General features: G+C 45.1%; 1 protein-coding gene and 1 non-coding gene across 3 annotated transcripts in view; one reads left to right on the forward strand and one right to left on the reverse strand.

The window, feature by feature from the left end:
* Positions 1–8613: 8613 nt before the first annotated feature.
* LOC142568330 (uncharacterized) overlaps positions 8614–22317 on the reverse strand; it is a 79478-nt gene continuing 65774 nt past the window's right edge. The window contains exons 5-6 of one of the 2 annotated variants that reach the window (XM_075678337.1): positions 21902–22006; positions 8614–8732 (exon numbers count right to left, since the gene is read on the reverse strand). In XM_075678337.1, coding sequence (XP_075534452.1) covers positions 8712–8732; positions 21902–22006 — 126 coding nt within the window. In that variant the 3' untranslated portion in view covers positions 8614–8711. The remainder of the gene's footprint in view (positions 8733–21901; positions 22007–22317) is intronic. The other variant, XM_075678338.1, reaches the window with a different exon arrangement.
* LOC142568397 (U2 spliceosomal RNA) lies at positions 21256–21440 on the forward strand. The gene has a single exon (XR_012825432.1). It is a non-coding gene; the product is annotated as a U2 spliceosomal RNA (small nuclear RNA).

Below are 22317 nucleotides of genomic sequence, written 5' to 3' on the forward strand. Positions count from 1 at the left end.
ACTCACTTAAAGAAGCGAAATCACATGTAATGGCAAAGAGAGCTGTTTCACACGTCATGAAACGAACTTAGTTATACAAATTCTCGTTAGCGGATATTATTTATACTTTTAAAAGAATCCATACAAATAGAAACAAGAAATAGGACGTACGTGTTTGGTAATCTCTTATTTGTCGTCTGCACTTTATGTAACAAATAAATAAAGGATAATAGCTCACACAAGCATGCTTCGAAAGAGGTGAGTCGCTTTTCCTTGTCTTACGAGTCCTCGTTGACGAAAATTGGGAGGAGAATGCATTTCGAGCCTTTCAGTGTCGATCCTATCTCTGTCGGGCTTTTCGTCCTCGTTTGTCATCGTCTTGTTTTGCCGCCGCATGATCTTGAAGCAAAGTTTATGTAATACTAACTAGGTCGACATGCCATCCTTCTCTTATAACGTATGATAAGTGAATAAACATTTTTGTATCGTCTTAGCTACCGTTCGCATCACAGAGCAAAGTAAGTGCTGCGTTCACTTCCTATATAGCACATTACCACCGTTTAGATGTATTTGACGTGCAGGAAATGCGATGCGATGGGCCATTGTCGCGTTTATGTTAACGCGGCAAATAGAAAAGCACCAAGCGTTCGTTCACTCAAGGCCGGAAGGCTCTAAATATTAATAGTGTTTAGCGCAAATAAATGCACGACACAAGAGAGGGCATACAGGACACAGCGCTGTGTCCTGTGTGCCTTCTCTTGTGTCGTGCGCTTCTTTGCGCTAAAAACTATTAACATAGCCCACCAGACTGTTTTGTTGAGCTCTAATTATACTTAGTGTATATTGGTGTATTGTGTATTGTGAAAAGAAACCATATATCATATTCAGGTGTGAATATTATTACTAATGTAATATATCACGACCACAAGTTTACGCTGGCCAGGGCTTATTAGTTTTGCCATGCCTGCCTTTATCATTCTTTACGAAAAGGTCAAACTTCGGGGAGAAATCAGGTATAACCCGATTTTAATACAACTTGTTTTGGACGCAAAATGGGGGAATGATCGAGTTCTACCCGAAAATGAAGGACTCTAGTTTTGCGGCTGTTATCCGCTGTGTTTCCCAATGGCCCGAGAGAACACCGTGTTCATATTAAAGCAAAATTGGAGGCGTGTTATGTGCAATGTGTAGGGCAACCTTAACGTTCCTGAATTATTGATAAGCTTTGCAAATAACTACTTAACCGCCATTTTCTCCCCATTTTCAAGCACTATGAGACCCTGACTCGCCAGTTGTGTCTTCGATGAACTAAACGATCGTGTCACCTTGTTGATATTTTTTGCATGTAGAGAGAGTGATCTGTAGGCACAGTTCAAGGTGCTTCAGTCAACTAGAGCGTAGAATTTTGCCGATTGTCGTGGGGAATTACAAGCCACCGAGATCAAATTTGGTGGACGGGGGAACGTTATATCCGATGTGCATGCGAAGCTGAATGTGCGTGGACGAAGTACAGCCGCGGCTAAGAATTTCTTAAGCAAAAGTAAGAACAGCTGAGGAAGTTGTTGAGCTAGCATGACGAAACAGCTCTAAAGACGAACGCAAAAAGAAGAAAGAAAAATCAATTGAGTGCTCGAGAGCCTTATACCCGGGCAACAATGCAAATAGTTGCCATATGTGGGGAATGTATTAAAATGTGTGGTTTAATTACAAGCAACTGAAATTCGTAATGCAACTGCTCGAAAGAAACCGCTTCACTGGAAATTTGGCTGGGATTCTGCGAGAGAATGGGATTCTTTTTTACTTGTGGAAAAAGCTGCGAACTTCAGTGATGCCTATATGACTGCAGACTTCACTGACGCAGTATGAAAACTCGCCACCTATGGCAGTTAACATTTTCATTTCAAATAAACTGTCATGACCACTATATACGGCTGAAAAAAAAAACAATGCCCTTTCGGTGGCGTGTATACAAAAGAGTGCGAAAAAATATCCGTGCAATAACTTTGTTCTGGCCTAGTTTGTATCAATGCGCGGCATGTATTGTGTTCGTGTGCGCAGCAAAGGCAAAGCTAGTCCTCGGCGGTGTTGCTGCGAAAAGCGGTGTTGTCGAAATATTGCTACTTGTTTCTGTTTTTGGTGTTGCGCATGCCTGTTATGGCGTCGCGAGTCCGTTGGTGCATCGCGTGAGAAGTGAGTGCAAAATAAGTTTTAATTTCGAGGCATTTCACTTGTGTGCTCTGAAGTGTCGTGTTAACTAACCTCACCTACCGTTCCCGCTCTCCGGTAAAAAACCAAAGAAACATACCGGTTTAATCAGAGCTACTGCTATGTAATGTCCCTAACGCTGCCTTGTATAGCAGTAAGGATGAACGTGTCCGCTGGGGCTTCCGACGTGGATTCACCGATGGCGACCAAACATTACCGAAAAAGCAACTGTACCAAAATCGAATGTTTCTTCTAGGAGTGCACATGTGGCCATTGTTTATGCATGAAAGTTTGGACCTTTTTACACTAAAGCACGTGTGCATTCGGTATAAGTTTATATGCATTGAGCTAAATGAGACAGAGTACGCCATTGTTGGTTAGACATTCGTTAGTGCATTATGTAGAATTGACCTGATTCAGGCTTGAGAGCCAGTAGTTTTTGTGCGCTGTTTTATATCCGAAGTGAAGCATTAACAACTCGCCCAAGTCCCAGATTTATTGAAAATAATTAGAAAGCGAGGATTCCGTGCTATTGCATGTCTCGCCAGAGGAATTATCAGCGATGCCACATTCCACTTTCAGGCCGAACATGTACTCGAAATAGAGTTCGTTCAATTTGCGTTTGCTTCAGTTCAGTTTTGATTCTCTTCCTACGTGTTATTCTCAATCACGACAAGAAAATCACTTACCATTTGAAAAGAATGCTGCAGCTTGAGTCACGAGACATTCCGTGCCTGCTCTGTCATAGTCAGCGTCCTTATCAGCTAGATTACGCTTTTTTGGCACCGATAGTCGCTGCGTTCAGGTATCGTTGCCTTGTTAGTGTTGCGATAGTGCAGCTTTTCCAGTTTTATTGTTTCTGCGTATACTTAGGCTGCGTAACGTAGAGCTGGAAAATTAATTCTGACTGCCTCCTGTGCTCCCAAACCCGTTCTAGTATGTTGACCCCTGGATAACTTGCCTAGAACAGCCAGTTCGTAGTGCCTGATCCCTACAGGTCAGGACTGTGGGTCTTGGTATAAGCTGTAGATTGTACAAGCAGCCACGAAGTTTCGTTTCGCATTGTTATCCTCAGCAACACTGAGGTCCGAAACACGACAATCAGCTGCAAAAACTATCAAAAACAGTGTGATGCCATGAACAGTACTATGCAGCTTATTTTCTGTGTTGTCACTATTTATTTATATCCCCCCCCCCTCATTTAACTAGTTAAAATCGTGTGTTTCATTGCGGCCGAATGCATACAGCTCAACATAAAGTTATGTTCCTGTTGGTATGCTTTATACTATAAATGTACTCTTGCTTAGCCAAATAATGTGTTTAATTGGTACGACTAGACTTGCGAAGATAGAACAGTTGAGTGGTAATATTACCTTCTATTACACATATTTGCAATTTGCCTTACGAATTACAATGGAGGAAAGCAATATTTATGCAGAAATTAAAAAAAAATAATATTTCATTTTATTCCTTGGGCAACACGGTGGCACACAAACATTTATACTGGGAAATGGGCTGTTGTCGTAGTCCAGCCTGGTTTTATTACTACCAAAGCCCAGTTCCGTAGGAGGCCAGAAATATATTTTTGATATGTCGCGCTAAGCTCAAGCAGAAATTCCAGTTGAGCGAGCCAAAAAACGTCACTGATAATTTTTACGAACGCTTAATTACAAATCTTCTACGTATTTATAGTATGGTGCTAAATATTCCTTTGTACGATCCTTTGATCATTGGCTGTGAAACTGACACATAGAATGTGGACTTTTGACGCAATATTTAACGAGAATTCCGTAATAAAGATTCCAAACATACCACTGATCACACCAAGTGTGCATGAATGCGTTCCACAATTTGTTTGTGTTTCCTTCAGCTTCCGTCGGTAGAAATCTAGGGAAAACACGGGGAAGGCGGAAGATGGAAATTCAAGACGATGAGCCCCGTGTTTTCCTTGGATTTCTACCGACGGAAGATGAAGGAAGAAAGTTAGCGCCCTCTGCTTACCTTGTCACACGTAGCACTAATTGGAGACAGTCACTACAAGTACATGCACGAACACTTCCCACCAGGCCACACTCACCACACATTAGCTTTAAGAGCGGTGCCACAACACACACCATCCGAGACCTCAGTGCCGCAGCACCACAGCACATCACACATTTCGTCATTCACTGCGGGACTAATTACCTTAACCACGACACGGGTGACAACACAGTTAAGGCCATGGAAACGTTTATAAATGATTTGCACGCCAACAGACCTAACGCAGAAATCACCCTGACAACACCACTTTCCAGGATCGCAAGCAAACACAAGCCACTTACTCAACAATCAGAGACACTTCTAGCTCACGCACTAGGGACATGTAAGCTCAATGATTTTCTTCTGGACATTGGAAACCAACACGAAAACGTCGATGTCATCCACCACGCTGAAATACACCAGGACCCCGACATTCTGCTCGCCCGGGACGGACTACACCCCAATTTTTATGGCGTCAAGGTATGGCTAACACTATCAACTACAGGCTCAGGAACTCTTTTAAATTGACGCAACCTACAACACCAATAAATCGTGCGTCCCATTTAGCTTCGACACAGAAACACACGCCTGAAATTTTCAACACCAGCTCGCACGCACGTTACACCAAAGCTAGAACCCAAGAAGCATCTACAAAGACGGTGGACGCCGAACCAACACCGCCCTTACAACATCCGCTCATACGGAAGCCCACAACCACCCGCGAAGCCTTCATACAAACAGCAACATACACTAATAAGCAGACTGATATGCAGATAGATACACAGACAGACATCGGTGCAGGCCTCGACAAGAAACACCACCTGAAGATTTTTCGTGCCGGAGGTCTGCCCGAACCAAACAGAAATGACTACCATGCACTAGGGGTAGCACACGCAACAAATCTCGCCCTTTCCTCCAATCCCGCAAACTCGTCGCCAAACAAACAAATTACAGATTTCACCTAAAAACTTACAATAGCTGCATGAAACAGAGAAAAATCCCCAAAGGTCTCAGAATTAAGGTTAGATGCGCCCTCGGTTCTTTACCCTCCAGGCTATTATTGAAGTGGAATGCTGCCCTAGAATATGCATCACTCTCTCTTATTGATTGACGTAGTAGTTCTGCGGAAACCCGCAAGGTGGAGAGAAGAAATGAATAAAGGGAAAATGAGACATCCACCCGGGTGGATGTCTCATTTTCCCTTTATTCCTCTCTTATTGATATTCTCGAAGAACACTCCAAGGAACAACTTATGATAATTGCTGGTCAACTCGACAGCATAAATTTATCTGAACCGGAAAGAAGAGAACTTGAACAATTCGTCCAAACTAGGGAGGAAACATTACTAGATAAATACCAGCACAAAGATATTGGAGCTGCAGATCCACCCAAAGAAACTCATGTAACCTCTGCAGCACGTAGCTCCACCGATAGTCCTACAGGCGAGCATCCAGAGCACTGCAGCAATGTAATAGACATATCTCAGAGTCTAAGTCCTGAGGAAGTTGATCTCCTGAAACGTGGTTTAAAATTTTGTCCGACGAACAACGCAGTAAACGAATACGAACTCAACAAAGATATAACAGAGTTTTCAAGACGCATGCGCATCAAGGAGTTCTTTTTCGATAGACCAGACTTAGGAAAACAAGATAGAGACTCTCTTAGACCACCTAGCACGTGGGCACCGGAAGCCGAACTGTGCCCAGACCTGGATTTATACATAAAGCTGATATCAAAGGATATTCTAGAGTCAACGCGGCATTGCTGGAAACGGAAAAATTTGTCCCCCGCTCAACACCAAATCCTTAAAGAACTTGCGAAAAGAAATGATATTGTAATAAAACCAGCAGACAAAGGCGGCATTATAGTAATTTGGCCTATAGAAAAGTACAAGAATGCGCCCTCCAAACAACTCAGCAACCACACCCATTACAGAAAACTCGACTCTAACCCAACTTCAGATTACAGCAATACTGTCAAAAACACAATAGCGGAGCTCCTATCCATGAAACTAATCACGCAATCTGAATATCGCTTCATGATGCCCAAGACCAAAAAAGCAGGCCGCTTTTATCTTCTTCCTAAAATACATAAGTTCCGGTCGAATAAATATTTACAGCAGAAATCCCAGGTCGGCCTATTGTTTCTAATGACACCACACCTACTGAGTCACTATCTAAATTCTTAAATCACCACCTGTCAAACATCCCCACCACCCTCCCATGTTTTGTTCAAGACACGCCGCACTTCCTTCGAATTATCGACGGCATCAACGCCAACCAAATCATTTCTGACCGCGCTATTCTAGTCCCTTTGGATGTTTCTGCCCTTTACACCAACATATCCATGAGTGAAGGAATTGAACCCGTTTCTAAATCCCTCCAAATCAATCCCCAAACGCACGCTCCTGAAGTTTACCTGTCACTCCTTAGGTTTGTTCTCACGCTCAACTATTTCGAATTCGATTCTACTCACTACCTGCAAACTTTCAGCACTAGCATGGGAACTCCATTCACTCGCACGCATGCGAACATTTTCATGGGACAGCTTGAAGCAGACCTGTTGAAATCCTACCATTTAAAACCCTACACATACCTTCGTTACATTGACGATATATTTATAATATGGGAACACGGCACAAGCGCGTTAACCGACTTAATCAGCCATTTCAATCACTTTCACCCGAGTATTAAATTTACTGCTCACCACTCCCCTAGTCAGGTCAACTGCCTGTACACGATGGTCTACATAGAAAACGGAAAACTGAGAACGACACTTTACCGGAAGCCTACGGATAGCCAGCAATCTTTAGACTACAACAGTCATCACCCGCGACACTGCAAGCAAGGAATTTTTGTCGGACTAGCGGAATGAATAAGAAGAATCTGCAGCGAAGACCACGATTATATCCAGCATCTAAATGACCTTAAAACAACGGTAGCAAAAAGGAACTATCCCTAAGTTGTTCCCAATAGAGCTTATGATGTCGCGCCAATATTGGAGAGACAGTCGGAATTGGCGAAGAAACAGCCCACACCAGAATCTGACAGACCGCTGGCCTTTATAACAAAATATTCTAATGCACTGCCAAACATAAACAACATCCTACGAAAGTACGACCCAATATTATCAAGTAACGAGCGTCTGAGAAAAGCATTCCGGAATGTATCTAGGTTTACCTATTGCCGCAACAGGAACTTTAAAGACATGTTAGTGCACGCAAAAGTCAGCCAATAACATTCCCACCGTTATGAAAGCATGTCGTCGCCCCAGGTGCAAAACCTGCAGGCACCTTCAAAGTGGCATTAAAATTAAAAGCACCGCAAATAGTTATACACACGAAGTCACATCTACCTTCACTTGTACAAGTTCAGATGTGATTTATATGCTTGAATGTTCCTTCCGTAAGAAACAATATATCGGTGAAACAGGACAAAGCGTACATCGCGCGGACACAGCTAAAAAGCTTTCCAAAGCTGTCGCCGAGCATTTCAACCAACCAGGTCATAACTTTGATCAACTTAAACTCTACATCTTACAGTCAAATTTCCGTTCTGAACGAGAAAGAAAATACAGAGAATCATACCTTATCCGTATACGTTCAAGACATTGCAACCAATGGGCATAAACGTTTAAATTTTAGAATCTATTCGCTATGCTAAATTTCAAGCTAGAGGCAACCACACTTAGTTTGGTTTCTTAGCGTATATTTTGCCGCTTTCTTTCCCTTTTTCTTCTTTCCGTTTCCCTCCATTTATTTATTTATTTATTTATTTATTTATTTATTTATTTATACCATTTCAGTATTTTCTTTTTTTTACAAGCTCGTGTTTCTGCCGCTCCTTCTATTACCTCTTTCAGAGACACGATAACCTACGACCACCAGTGAAACAGGTAATAGAGGGCTGCTTTGCACGCCGTTGACACGCCGTTGACACGCCGGCTGACACACGGGCGTTCACACGTGATTGACAGACGGCCGGGTCCCTGGCCTTGTGCTCAGCACTCCTTTATTCTTATACACGCTAACACACCTTCGCTCCTTGCCGCACCCAACCGCCTTACACCCTCTCCCCTTTAGAAGAACCCCACCTATATATACTGTGGCGAGGAAAGCATATGTCAGAAGACAAGTCCATTTGTCGAAACGTTGGCTCCTGCTTTCACCTTGTTCTCGTTTTGCTCATTGTCTGGAATTTCCATCTCCCACCTTCTCCGTGTTTTCCAAGAAACAGGTTAGAAACAGACATTACCGATACGAAAAACTGGTGGTAACTCGTCGTAGTCTTCGAAGAGAAACGAGTTCTCTGAGTAGATGCTTTAAGAACGTTGTAAAATTTACATGGCAGCAAATCATAGAGTGAACATAAAATATTAGCAAGACAGTGCGAAAATAAACTCTCATACAAGTTTCAACATTTTCTACATCAGAGTTTATTTCGTAAATCTTTAGGCGCTGAGAAAGCGGCTATGGTTTAAATCAGGCACCGCTACTCAGTCAACTTGTCCTAATTCTTGCCTTTTTTTCTCTGCAAGAAAATGAAAGACATGCAAGATGCACGTGACTTCTGTGAAAATGAAATTGCACAATTTTTTTTTTCATGTAGCATCAGTTACTACAGGGTTGCCATCAGGAATTTAAAGCAACCTGTTGAATACATAACCAGAATGACTAAATTTACTCTTTGTGCCACGTCAAACGCAGCATATTGCTCTGCTTAAGCCTGTAGCTTTCTCAACTACTTTTTGTTATCAGCTATCTTGCGTGTTTCAGATGAGCATGCGCTGAACAGATGTCTTTATTAATATTTTGGTTATCTGGGTAATATAGCGTAAACTCCATTGCGAAATCTTGACTACGAAAATAATTTGTCTTTTATTTCTAGAGACTTAAAACAGGAGTTATCAATCGGCTGGGACTCACAGAGAGAAATAAATTTGCACGAAGAAAGAAAACAAAGATAAGGGTTGGTCCGTTAGTTTTTTTTTTTTGTGAAACGTTCCTAAAAAGGCTGAAAGGGGGTGGCTTACTGAAACCGATGTGACGAAAACATGATATAGCATTATTCCTTATATTAGGGTCCTTCAATAAAGCGTTGAAGGACCATGCTTATATCTTTGCAACCATGCTATTCGCGAATCTTATTTTGGAATCGTTCTGCAGAGGAAAGAAGTCATTACTCGACCATGCATGTGTAGCGGGCGCACGTGGCGCTGTTGTCGCGGCAAACATGACGCAATCGGAGCTAAATTTAACCTCAGAGAGGCGTAGCTCGGCAGTACGTTTGACCATCCAAGTAGCAATGGTTGCGTTCGAGAGAGCTCGTTATGCCATGGAAGCAGTAACTTATCAGACTCAGACTTATGTTAATGAGGAGTTTTAAGGCCTATATATACGCAACATGTTGCAAAAATGTCATGCTTGTTCGATTGATAACTGCTGCCTCGTGAGCTAAATTTGCGACGAAAAGAATGTTGCATTGATTAGAAAACTTGAAACGATAGCGATTAATAGTTGCAAGAGGCCGTCACCGGCGGCGAAGCTTGAATTTAGGAATATGACATCGAGTCGAAGTCACAAAGCAAGAGGTGGAAAAATGAAGTTGAGCCAAGACCAAAAGAAAGCGCGGAAGAACAAAGCAAGAATCAGTCATGTAGTTTGTGTTCTATTGAGATAGCAATTATACGGGCACTGCAGGCGCATTTCCGCCATCGCCGTCGCTGTGATGTTCCGTCTAAAGCCCAAGTTAGATAACATAGATAACATCACTGCCGTGTGCCATAACCTGTGGAATCTAGTGAACGCGTGCGAGGTTGAGCCGACTGGGATGGTGGCTCAATCTTGCGTGCGCAAGGGAGCCACCAGAGGGAGAGGGCGGAGCGGGTTGCTCTATTCCGGCTGCGGCGGGGTATCGCGAGGTTGAGCGCGACCGCGCGGGCCCTATCTTGAAAGCCTTCTGCTGTGGCTACAGAGGGCTGCTGGTTTCGCATTCGATAGGTTGGCGCCGCTGAGTTCGCATTGAAGCGAGAGGTAGCACGAAGAGCAATTCGCTCGTTGCTGCTGCAGCTTTCCTCACGCGAGCGCCTTGACAGCGAGTGTCCGCGGTCATCGAGTGAGATGTGTTCATGTTTGCCTGTGCGCGCGTGACACCCCGCTTGTTAATTTTGTTAGTAAGCGAATCTTTACAAGTTTATACGGCTGATAATCCTACTATCCCTACTTTGTATGGCTCTCTAATCATTTGCTGTCGCAATCGATGATTCGCCTTCCGTGCGAAACTGCGACATTTTTTTTACTGCCATAGAATTGTGCATCATAAATTTGTATCTAAATAACAAACTGTCAATGCAGCTTTCGACGAGGCGATCCTGAAGTGTCTGATAGATCGTGTGCGCCGCATGCGACCAAATTTGTTGAAGAAGTGGCGCTGAAGTCTGCACCACTATGAGGTCCATGAGCACTCTGGATTGATAGAGCGTTAGTTTCTGGCATGAAATTCTATCAGTGTGCGGAAACACCCTCCCTACACGGCAGATTTATCTGCCTGTGACTTTTTGTTTTGTTCCCCAAAGGCAAACTCATGTTCCGGGGATGACATTTTGGAGATGCGACGACAATTCAAAAGGAAACGATATCGCTGCTGTAGCGCTTAACAGAATAAAGGTGTTCACAGCAATGGAAGAACATTACATCGCTGCATGACGACGATGCATTGATGACAATGACATGACCGCTATAGGATGATGACACTGGAGTGAAGCCGGTGGTGTGACGAGGATGTGATGCCGATGCTGGAGTGACAGACGACATTGTGATGAAGGGAATGACTTAGCTACAGTTACGACGAGGCCATGATGACAATGGTATGACAATGCTGGAATGACGACGACTCTATGACGACAATAGTATGGCCTAGGTGAAATGAGGACGACGCCGTGACAACGACAGCGAAACGACAAAGGCATGACGAAAATAGAATCACTATGGAACCACGACGACGAGGCATTGACCAGGGGCGTGATGGCGATTTTTTGACGACGACGACAATGGCATGACAACGACGGGCTGATGATGGAACGTCTATAATGATATGACGACGACGGCATCGTCATTGCACGCATGTATTGTACCTAAGTATACAAGGCATAATCGGCTATCGGCTGCATTATGTGTGAAAATGGTTGTGATGACTCCTGGACAGTTACCTCACCTAATTTTCTAGCCTGCAAAGGCGCATCTAGGGCCCGCTGTATTGTTTTTGTTTGTTTGTTTTTGTTTGTTGTATTGTTTTGTATTGTTTAGTGTCAGCCCTGCAGGTTTTCACTTCGTTATCGACACTGGCGCGTATGCGTATGCGCATACGCATACGTATGCTACTACTTATGCGTATAGAAGCATCCAGGGCAAGGTTTGGAATAATGATAATAATTAAAAAAGAAACAATTTCCTTCTTGTGTAGTTAGCTGAGTCGCCTCCTCCAAGACTGTCGATCCGGGCCCTTCGCTGAGATAATTATATCATGCATCAGTGGCGGCGGCGGAAGATCCGCTTAACCGAGTTACGCCCCCGACACACAGGCGAACTAACATTTTTTGAAGTAAACTTTTTCTTTTACGCTGAATGACGTTCATCAAAAAAAAAAATCGCCGCTGACACACGGTATGGCGCGGTATCCTTTATATGTTTCCAGTAAGCAAAACAACAAAGCCCATGGTGCTATTTCTATAAACTGAAACTGACAAACGTTAAAAAATCGTATCTGGTGAAACTGAATCATTGCTAAATATAAGATAATTTTTGCAAGGAGTAAAATTATTAATAAGGAACCATTGTTCTTCGTCCAGTTTTATGTTGCTAAAGAGCTGTGCAGGATAGCGGGGGCTTCAGGACTGCAGTAAATGGAGCGTTGCATGCGGTCGCAGTACATTGTTGAAATATTCAAAATATGTGCATCGGTTAAAAAAAAGAAAACATCAGTCACTCGTAAACCACGGACTGTCACAATTTCAAGCATGGCGATCGAGAGCCTAGCATACCCCAAGTGCGCCTGCCGTCTTCGTCGCTGAAGTCGACTCGCCTAAAGCGTAGATGCCCGTTACAAGGCCCTCTCTCTAGTGAGGAAGCCGTGAGGCTGCTGAGCAGCGATGCTGGAGGCTATGTAGACGTCTTCTGTAGCGAAGCGCTCTCTCTGTACGATGCCGAGGTGGAGGTTGGAATGCGTTGGTGGTGGTGTGTGTGTTTCCCGAGTCATCGATAAGATGAGCTGGTTTAGAGCGGTTAGTATAGGCGCGGTGTCTTCCCGCTCGTTAATGAGGATGGCGAATTGCTTGGGCGCGTGGCTTAGGACCTTGAAGGGGCCGTAGTATTGCGGTTTTAGCAAAGCACGGATTTTGTCGTGGCGCAAAAACTTATACGTGCAGTCACTAAGGTGCGGGCTGTTCGCGTTGAGCGAACAGGGGGCGCAACGACGGCGTCCATCCTTTCTCCAAGCAGACTTGCGTAGTCGGTGATGTCAATGCATGCGGGGGACGACTTCATGTTAAAGAATACACGTAGTAAGTGGTGTTTTGAGCCGAAAACAAGTTCCACCTAAAAGCACTGCAAGTACCTCTTCAGCGCAGTCCGGAGGCCTAGGAAAACAAGAGGAAGCAACGAAATGCTTTTGTCGGAACGCATGAGGGCCGCCTTTAAATGTCGATAGAAACGTTCTACCATCCCGTTAGACGCCTGATAGTAGGAAGTTGTCTTAAAGTGTGTGATATTAAGTGTTTTGGAGATGCGGCGGAGAAACTGACGGCCTCGATCGGTTGTTATAGACGCCGCTACCTCGACCAAACGGCGCTACTGCGCTTGTTGAGTCCGCCTCCAATGTTGAAAAGTTCCTTTTTGCGATCACGTCGCCGCGCCACTATGTGTTGCCTTTAAGGCAGCGCGCGTGTTCCTCTGTCGTTGCTCGCCGTGCTCAGTGGGCTCAGTCGCGCTGCACGAGCTGTCTCTCTCTCCCTCTCACTGCTTCGCAGCGCTCACGCTGCGTTAGCTCCTCGCTTTACACGCGGCGCTCAGTCGCGGTGCACGTGCTCTGTCATTACTCGAGGCGTTCGCACTGCGCACGCTTTCTCGTTGCTCGGGGAGCCCACGCTGTGCGTGAACTACAGTGCCATTTTACAGAAGCTGTACGACGCAAAATGCCATATTCGAATTAACACCGCAAGCTGGGCGAGTTCGAGGCAGGAACACCATATTCGAGGCAGGAACACCAAGAAACGCGAGCGTATGCCGTGCCTGTTATTTAGGACGTGAAAAAAAAAAGTAGACATAAGGCGCAATTAGAATAGCCAACTATGTTTAACACAGCAACAAGAAGATCTGCAACAACGAGCGTGATGTATACGCCAATTCAACGCAAAAGAAGCCACCATGCCTAGAGATGTGTAGAAAAAAGTAACGAGTACTCTTTGTTTATTTATCATGCCAGTTCAAAGCAACAGGAGCCGCCCTACTTAGAATTGAGTGAAACAAAAATGACTACCGTTTATTTCTCTCGGATGTGACCCACGCTAATGACATTACCCTTGGGTGCTGATTGTAATTCATTTTGGTAGGTATATTTTTATGCAAATGATCACTTTTTCGGACTAGTCTACCTCAGAAACATGGGCGGAAGGCTTTGTTCAAGTGATTTAAATCTTTGTACATAGCAGTCATATGTATCACCGCACTCAATCACTTGAAAAAGAAAACTGCTTTAGAGAATTTTTTTGTGCTATTATTAGATCTATACTAAAGAAAGAAAACGTTAAGCAGCTCGTACTTCCGATTTAACGTTGTTCAAAAATGATTAGCATCACCTAGCAGGTGAACGCCAAATTTAACATAATGATAAGTGATGTATTTAACATAATATGATAAATGATAAGCAATTATTAGTGGAAATACTGGCAAAAGCTTCCAAGGATTAAATTAAGTTATTTATTTTATTTATTATTTATTTATTTTCAATACTGCCAGTCTCTTTATCGAGACCATAGTAGGCCGACGCAAAATGAGTAGCAGTTTATGAGTTGGTAAATGGTTTTAAGGTGCGCCACTTTTGCTCTATTTGAAGGGTTAGCATCCCGGCTTGTTTGAGTAGTTCTATCGGTGAGTCTGCTAGCCTATGCTTGTTAAAAAAATGTATCTGAGCGCCTTTATCTGAACACCTTCAAGTTTTTAAATCAGCTTGTTAGTGAAAGGAAACCAAACGACATTTGTATACTCTAGTACCGGCCTGACAAATGTTTTATATGCTAGTAGCTTTATTCCAGCAGCACTTTTTGTTGGGCTAGTTGGTGCATGTTACTGAAGTACTAAAGCGCCAAACAGACGACACAAGAAGAGACACGGACGAGTAGCTTTATATCAGATGGTGCTAGTCTGAAGCGTCTATTAAGGAAAAATAACTGTTTTAGTGCGGTTGCCGTGACTTTGTTAACGTGAGCATCCCATCTGAGGTCAGAGGTTAGTAATATTCCTAAGTATTTGTATTCACAGACCGAAGCAAGAGAAATGCTGTTTAGTGTGTACTGAAAGAGTGATCTATGTTTCTTGCTAGTTACAGATAATAGAACAGATTTGCTAACGTTAATAGTCATCTGCCAATCTTCACGCCACTTGGTTAGTGCTGCAATGTCGTTATTTAAAGCTATATGGTCGATGACAGAGTTAATTTCCTGATATAGTATGCAGTCATCAGCAAAAAGTCTAATCTTAAAAATGCTAGCAAGAAGGTCGTTTATAAAAATTAGGAATAACACTGGGGCTAAGACGCTTCCTTGTGGTGCACCTGATGTGACATCAGCTGTTACGGATTTCTCGTTGTTAATTTCGGCAAACTGAGTACGGTTAGTGAGGTAATCAATAATCCAGACTAAAAGTGGGCCAGTTCCTAATGTTAGTTCAAGCTTCCTAATAAGTTTCGGGTGTGACACACGGTCGAAGGCTTTCGAAAAGTCTAAGAAAATAAGGTCAATTTGTTTTTGGTGATCAATAGAGGTGGTTACGTCATGCACGAGTTCAATTAGTTGAGTAACGGTAGAAAGTCCCTTTCGAAAGCCATGCTGGAAATGTGTTAGAATTTGGTTATCTTCTAGATAGGTTGTTATGTGCTTTAAGATGATTTGCTCAAGTAGCTTGCATATTATGCTGGTTAGTGAGATTGCTCGAAAGTTTGAGGGATCTGATTTGCTTCCTGATTTATGTATTGGTGTTATTTTAGCTGTTCTCCATTCTCTAGGAAGGGTGCAGGATGACAGGGATTTGTTAAAGAGTATTACTAAAAACTTCGCAATCCACTCGGCATATCTGCGCAGGAATCTGTTAGAAATGTTATTTTATCACAAGTCGCTCACTAAAACACGACATGCGAGCAGAAAAATGTGCAATTTGACGCTGTGTACAGCGTGGCGCTTGTGTCATCTGCGAATTTCTTTGAAATGAGCAGTTTCACGGGCTTGTCTCAGTGTTTCGTTTTTTCGAAGCTGTTGTGGCACTGAGCGACACTAAAATACTGTGTACCAGTTCGTGGAATGACCAGGCCATGCATGCTGATGTGCAAACGCGCTCACCGGTATAGCATGCGCTCCAAGACATACGGGCGCGCGGTTGCTCCGACGGGAACGCAAGCGACCATCGACGTTTGAATCAGCCCGCTAGGGCGAGCAATCGGCTTCCGGTGTCATACGGTGTCATAGGGTGTCATACGGTGTCATAACGGTGTCACGGGCGGCAACTTGAGGCGGCCTCTTCTATAGTAGTCGGCACGCCATATCGATCGACCTACACGTCGACAACAGCTTCAGCGACTGTTTCAGCAGTGATCGCAAACGGAACAGCTTCGGGTCAATAAGTGGTCGGCTGCTAACCCTGAGGGAGCGGGATGGAATCCTGGCCGCAGTGGCCGCATTTCGATGGGGGCGAAATGCAATAACGCCCGTGTACCGTGCATTCGGTGCGTGTTAAAGAACCCCGGGTGGTCAAAATTAATCCGTAGTCCCACACTACGGCGTGTCTGATAATCATATCCTGGTTTTGGCACGTAAAACCCCAGACTTTTTTATAAAGTGGTCAATGTATGTCAGTATATACCGATGCTCTTGCACAGTAGGCAAATGATCAACAATATAAATGTTTATGTGGCTTAAGCGCGCATCAGGAGGGCCAAAACTTCCTACTGGGCCCACTGTGAACCTTGTAACATTCGCGTGCTGGTATTTCAGGCAAACACGCGCCAGCTCGGAACATCAACTTTGATGCGGGGTCATACGTATTTACAGGATACGAGGCGCTGCGTCGCACGTGTTCATATGGGTGTGATAGCGGAGAGCGTTAAAAGACAGCACGGTGAAAGGCGGGTCACGCATGGACGACAGCCGTTGATATGTAATAAACAATTGGGACATCACTGCCGGGCATGACGACTTCACGGAGACTGAAGTATCCCAGAACTTGCGGAGTTAGTGGTCGTCGCGCTGACCTCTGGCCAAGCATGTGAAATGCTTGGCAACAGGCGAGGCAGTGTGTCCAGCACAGCGTTGTCCTTGCCGTTAACCTGACGAATGTCACGTTATGTGACATTCGTCACGACAATGCCAACTCAGATATATAGGCTCGATGTCGAAGCTAGCGGGCGCTATTTGAACTAAGGGTGTATGTCAGGGGCTTATGGTTGGTCAGTATAAAGAACTGACGACCTTCGAGGTAATGGCGGAGATGTTTGGCGGTGAGGTATATGGTGAGCAACTCCCGGCCGAAAATGCTGTAGCGCCTTTCTTCTGGTATCATCATACAGAAAAAAAGAGAGAGGCTGCCATGCAGCAGCGACGAACTACTAGAGGACAGCACCAACAGCCCCATCCAACGCGTCGACCATAACAGAGGTGAGAGTGTCGAGGATAGGATGGGCTAGGAGCATCGACCTGGCGAGGGCTGCCTTGACGTCTTCGAAAGCTTCAGTGGCGGCGTCAGTCTAAGCTAAAGATGCACTTGGTCTGGTGTAGCCATATAACAATTCGAGGAGAAGCTGCAAGGTGGCGGCGCAACGTGGCACGCACCTACGGTAATAATTCGCTAGTCCTGAAAACTGGCGAAGTTTCTGGGCTGTTGTCGGGACGTGGGAAGTCAGCATTTGCAGTGACACGACTGGGAAGTGGGCGGCCAGGAAAATTAACCCCGAAACACAAACCAACTTTCCGTCGCGTTGGCAAAGAGATCATACTGTCGCAGACGGGTGAAAGCTTGGCTAGATGCATGGCTCTCATGTTCGGATATAATGCGGCTGAAGACAAGGATATATCATCTAAATAGACGAAGTACCAGGTGAGGCCGCGACGTACTTCGTCAACAAACCACTCATCAACGACATTGTCACCAACATGACAGCCGAACAGATAGCGTTTCAACATTGTCGGCGCTCTTCGCCGCATGCTGGTTGATTCACGCTTTAAGAGGCAGAAGCAAAAATACATTACGGACTGCTTCAAGCAATAATAAATTTGGAGGACGCTTAAGCTTGGCCTTTAGGAGTGGAACGCGATAGCAGTCAAATATCCCTGACTGCATCTGACGCTTCCCGGCAACTGCAGCGTATGTAACCGTAATGTTTACCGGGAAACGCTCGCGGCGAACGCTATGCACGAAGGCGGGCTTTTTGCTAGAGGCGCGGCCTCTTGCGAGGGCCGCGATGCAGCGGAGGCGAGCGCCATCTTGAAGTGTTTCAAGCGAGTGGGCGCGCCGCTCCGTGGACTCCAAGATATTCACGCCCCGGCGCGCGCAAATGGGGGACGCCGTGGCCGGTCTATGAGTGCTAGAAACGCTGGAAAATGGGTTAGTTTGCGTTTTCGCGTAAGCGAATTATGTTTCCTCATATATGCAAATTGCAATCCGAGAGCTACGATGCCAGTAGGTTGTGCGTAAGCTGTACTTTACAATTTTTCTACGTATTTGAGCTTGAGATACAATTAGTTCAGTAACTTCCTTGCGCCACATGGAGGGCCTAAGTATGAGTGGTTCGAAAACCTTTTTTGCCGAAACAACGTTCGACGCCGGACGCCGACACCGGATTTTCTGCGACGTGGGGCCCTCAGCACCATCGCGTTAAAATTCAATTCAATCATATCGCCGCCGTTTTTAATTCGACATTTCAGATAATTCGACCAAATCTTGCGGGCAGGCAAGGGCCGAACTAACGGGAGTCTACTGCATTGAGAATACGCACACATCGCTTCAACAAAACTTTAGTCACACTTAAAGTCGTGGACTCTCACTGTCAAACATGGTGGTCGAGAGGATGACGCACAATATAGAGTTTTATACAACAATTACTAGAGGGAACTCTGGCGACGGGAGCTGCAGTGGGAGTGGTTGAGCCAGCATGGGAATTATGGGAAGTACATGGATTTGGCTAAACTTCGTCCTTCTGGCTTCAAACGGCTTCATGGCTTTGTAAACTGGTAAGCAATAAAATCGTTCGACGGCAGGATTCGAACACAGGACCTCTACCACAGACGCCTGATATTGAAACCATTACACCACAGACGCATGCATCGACAAGCGATATGAAACACCCTTATGAGTTTATCGCGGGCAAGCCAGTGCCTTGAAACGTTTGGAGCTTTTCGATTTGGCCATCTCGACAAGCTCAATCGTTGCAACAGTAGCGATTGTGCGTGTTCGCAGAGTTTTCTGCACTTCGAAGAGTATATAGTGCTTTGAAATTTACGACAATGAAGGCACACAATGCGTAATAAATAAATCCACAAGAACGTCTGAATCCACAAGCACGAAGAACAGACAAATCCATGTAGCTCCCATCATTCCCATGGTGGCTCAGCGATTGCAATGCCAGTGTTCCCTCTAGTATATTGTAGGAAACTCTATGCGACACAAAGAGCGTTTAGTTTTGCTTTCCTTCACTGATGGCGCATACCCGCTGCTGGTGATTGGCGAAGATTTGGATGGTATTATAGGAAAAAGGTAAGTTGTTACTAAAATCAACCAATATTTTTGGGATAAAATGAAGGAAGAAGTCAAGGGAACTTAGGTGTCTCTACGTGGATGAATGCGAAAGCATTGCGACGTCTTCCCGATGACGACTCGCTTTACGAAACGTAATGGCATTGTTTTCACGTTGCCTTCTATCATTTTTCGCACCACGTACCTGGGCCTCAATCGCGTACTTGCGTGGACGTCCAAAGGAGCCGTGCGCAGCTACTGACTGAGAATTCGAAGCCGAATGTTCGTCTATCGGAGCGTACGACAGAACTTACGGAAATTACCGTACCGTCTGGCAGTGGGCGAGTGCCGTCGACGCCTTCGCCGAGGGAGGGGGAGTACGGGAATGCTGGCATGATAAGCAGTGGCAGGAGACGACGAACACGCGAGCAGTGGCATGAGCACGTCTCTGGGACCACGTGACTTTTGTGCCATCTATAGTATACGGCTACGCCGCCGGATTTGCCGCATCATGGGCTTTGATGCTTTCGTGTTAAAATAACGCATGAAGAACTAAAGTCACCCTGAACCAACGAAAGATTCCTCCACGACTGATCAAGCATCCTTATGGTAGTGTCCCAGAAAGGGGGCTCCAGAAGAAAGAAGGTCCGGAATGAAAAAAGAAAAGTCTACGACGATTACAATACTCCCTAATGCGAAATTTGAACGCAGCTCTATACGTGTTTTCATTTTACGCGATATATTAGCTGGCGTGGACAATATGTCTCGTCCGGCACGTTGAAAACGGAGCGAAGTGTGGCGCGACTGCCTGCTGATCTGGAGATCGCGTGAGCCAGCGCGTGGGTGACGCGTCGGCGCGATTCACAGCAGCCACCGCCGACAGACTTCCCAGACAACGCGCGCTACTCTGGCGCCATATCGTAGCCATCGTCGTCGCACTACGCTTTTCTTCTCACACTTTCGCCATACCCTCCCCCGCTTTCCCGCCTCATACTTCTTCTGCACTCTCCTCTCCGCTTTCTTCCTCGTGTCTTACATCGCCGGCTGCGCTCTGCGTTCGCTTTCATCTTTCGCTGTGCTCCTTCGCTCTGTTACGCCGCCGCCAACGCAGGAACGTGCGCCTAAGAGCTACGCTTTAAAAAATGGACAGCCACTTCAGCATACGCCAAAGAAGGTGAAGGCGAAAGCCTGCGCGCTCAAGAGACATTCATTAAATTACTTGACATTCTGATTTGAATGCGTTGTTACTTCTTATTACTTGTTTTCTCCCACCAAAGGTCGTGGGTTCGAGTGCCTTAATTGACGCCACCCTAATTGACTGTGCCTTAACTAACTTCGCCCTATTAACGCCATAGTTCGACGTTGCGAATCCCATCAAAGGTTGTGGGTTCGACTACCTTAATTAGCTCTATATTAAATGTCCCCTAATTCGTTTTAACGCGAAAAGTTGTGGGTTTGACTTCCACATAAGCTGTAGGGTTCGACTCCCACCAAAGGGTTCGAGTGACTGAATTAACTATACTTTAATTAACGTTCCCTTTTTTGGCATGGTGAGCGGCATTGGAGCCAGCTGTGGAAGAAGGTCACGACAAACGCGGCAGCAGCGACACGAGCGCGTGTCTGCGCGAGGCGAGCTCACATGACTTTCTGTACCACACGCCGCGTTTTCCAGACCATCGGGGGTATGATCCACTTAAGGCTTTCGCCTTATAAGTTATAAGAACTTGCCTAAAGCGTGGTTGTAAGATGCTTTTATTAAAAAAGGCGACAAAAAAGAAAAGAAAACCCTGGGTCATTCCACGCTGTCAAGATGGATGACTAGCGAAGCTGTTTAACATACGACACAGAGGTGACACAGAATTTTCAACATAGAACGGGACTCACTTACCGCGATATTTATATACATTCGCGTGAACAATGGGACCACCGCCCCGAGGAGCCGGAGGAAACTAGACACGCGCGACGTTTCGACGGGACCACCACCACTGGAGAGCGGAAGGAAAGGAAAGGAGATACGCAAACGCTTGGAACATCGACAAAGAGAGGAAAAGGCAAACGTAGACATGGCCGACGCGGGTCAAAGTGTAGTATATGTTCTTATCAGCTTAATATCTGATACGGCCGGGTTATATTTGGACGCAAACTATTAAACTTATTTTTGCAGGTTGGTGGAATGCTTGATAAGCCTGCTTCACCTACGCCGCGAGTCGGCCCGGTATTGCACTATCGTCGGGATGGCTTACGGCTTTTGGTCTACGGGCATCGGTCCGCTGGAAACTAGCCATATACAGCTTCGCTGTAAAAAGTTATCCAGCGCATCGGCTGTCTTCGTCATCTTTGTTGTCTTCGCCGCTGAAGCCGATGCGCCTAATAAATAGACGCTCGCTACTTTTCCCCTTCTGCAAGGGAACTTCACCGAAAATGAGATCTGCCTCTTGCATGTGTTACTCCGTGTGAACACCTTTCCAGTAGATGTCGCCTAGTCCAAAGGCCTTTGCAGTGCCCATGTATCAGCGGTAATTTTGCCATTAAGTGTATATATATATATATATATAAGAATTTTTCACCCATTGTTCCGCATATCTCAAAACTGCTTTACTAGGTTTGTGCTAACATAACTCTACTGTACTATAGGCAGCATTGCGTCGTCTATCGTCATTGCCTTTTGTTTTGTATGTTCATCGCTAGCGCAAGAAGTTATATACTCACCAGAGTTTTGCAAACATTTTTGGGCAACGTCTTAACGTCGTAGGTAACACGCTTATCACTGTCCTGCCCAGCGCAACACAGTGTGCAGTTTGCCTTTACGAAATTCTGTAAGGTGAAAGGACCGAAAGGATGGCACACAGAGATTATTCATATACCTTTTGTGAGAAATGTTCCAGGATTGATTTTTATTTCTTATATAATATTCAAACTGAAAAATTCGGCGTCATTGAGTTTCTTTGTATGTGTTCAGAGTTGACATACCTTTGGAAAAGCGTTACCCGCCGTGGTTGCTCAGTGGCTATGGTGTTGGGCTGCTGAGCACGAGGTCGCGGGATCGAATCCCGGCCACGGCGGCCGCATTTCGATGGGGGCGAAATGCGAAAACACCCGTGTGCTTAGATTTAGGTGCACGTTAA

The sequence above is a fragment of the Dermacentor variabilis genome, unplaced genomic scaffold (genome assembly GCF_050947875.1).
Source record: "Dermacentor variabilis isolate Ectoservices unplaced genomic scaffold, ASM5094787v1 scaffold_18, whole genome shotgun sequence".
Lineage (NCBI taxonomy): Eukaryota > Metazoa > Arthropoda > Arachnida > Ixodida > Ixodidae > Dermacentor > Dermacentor variabilis.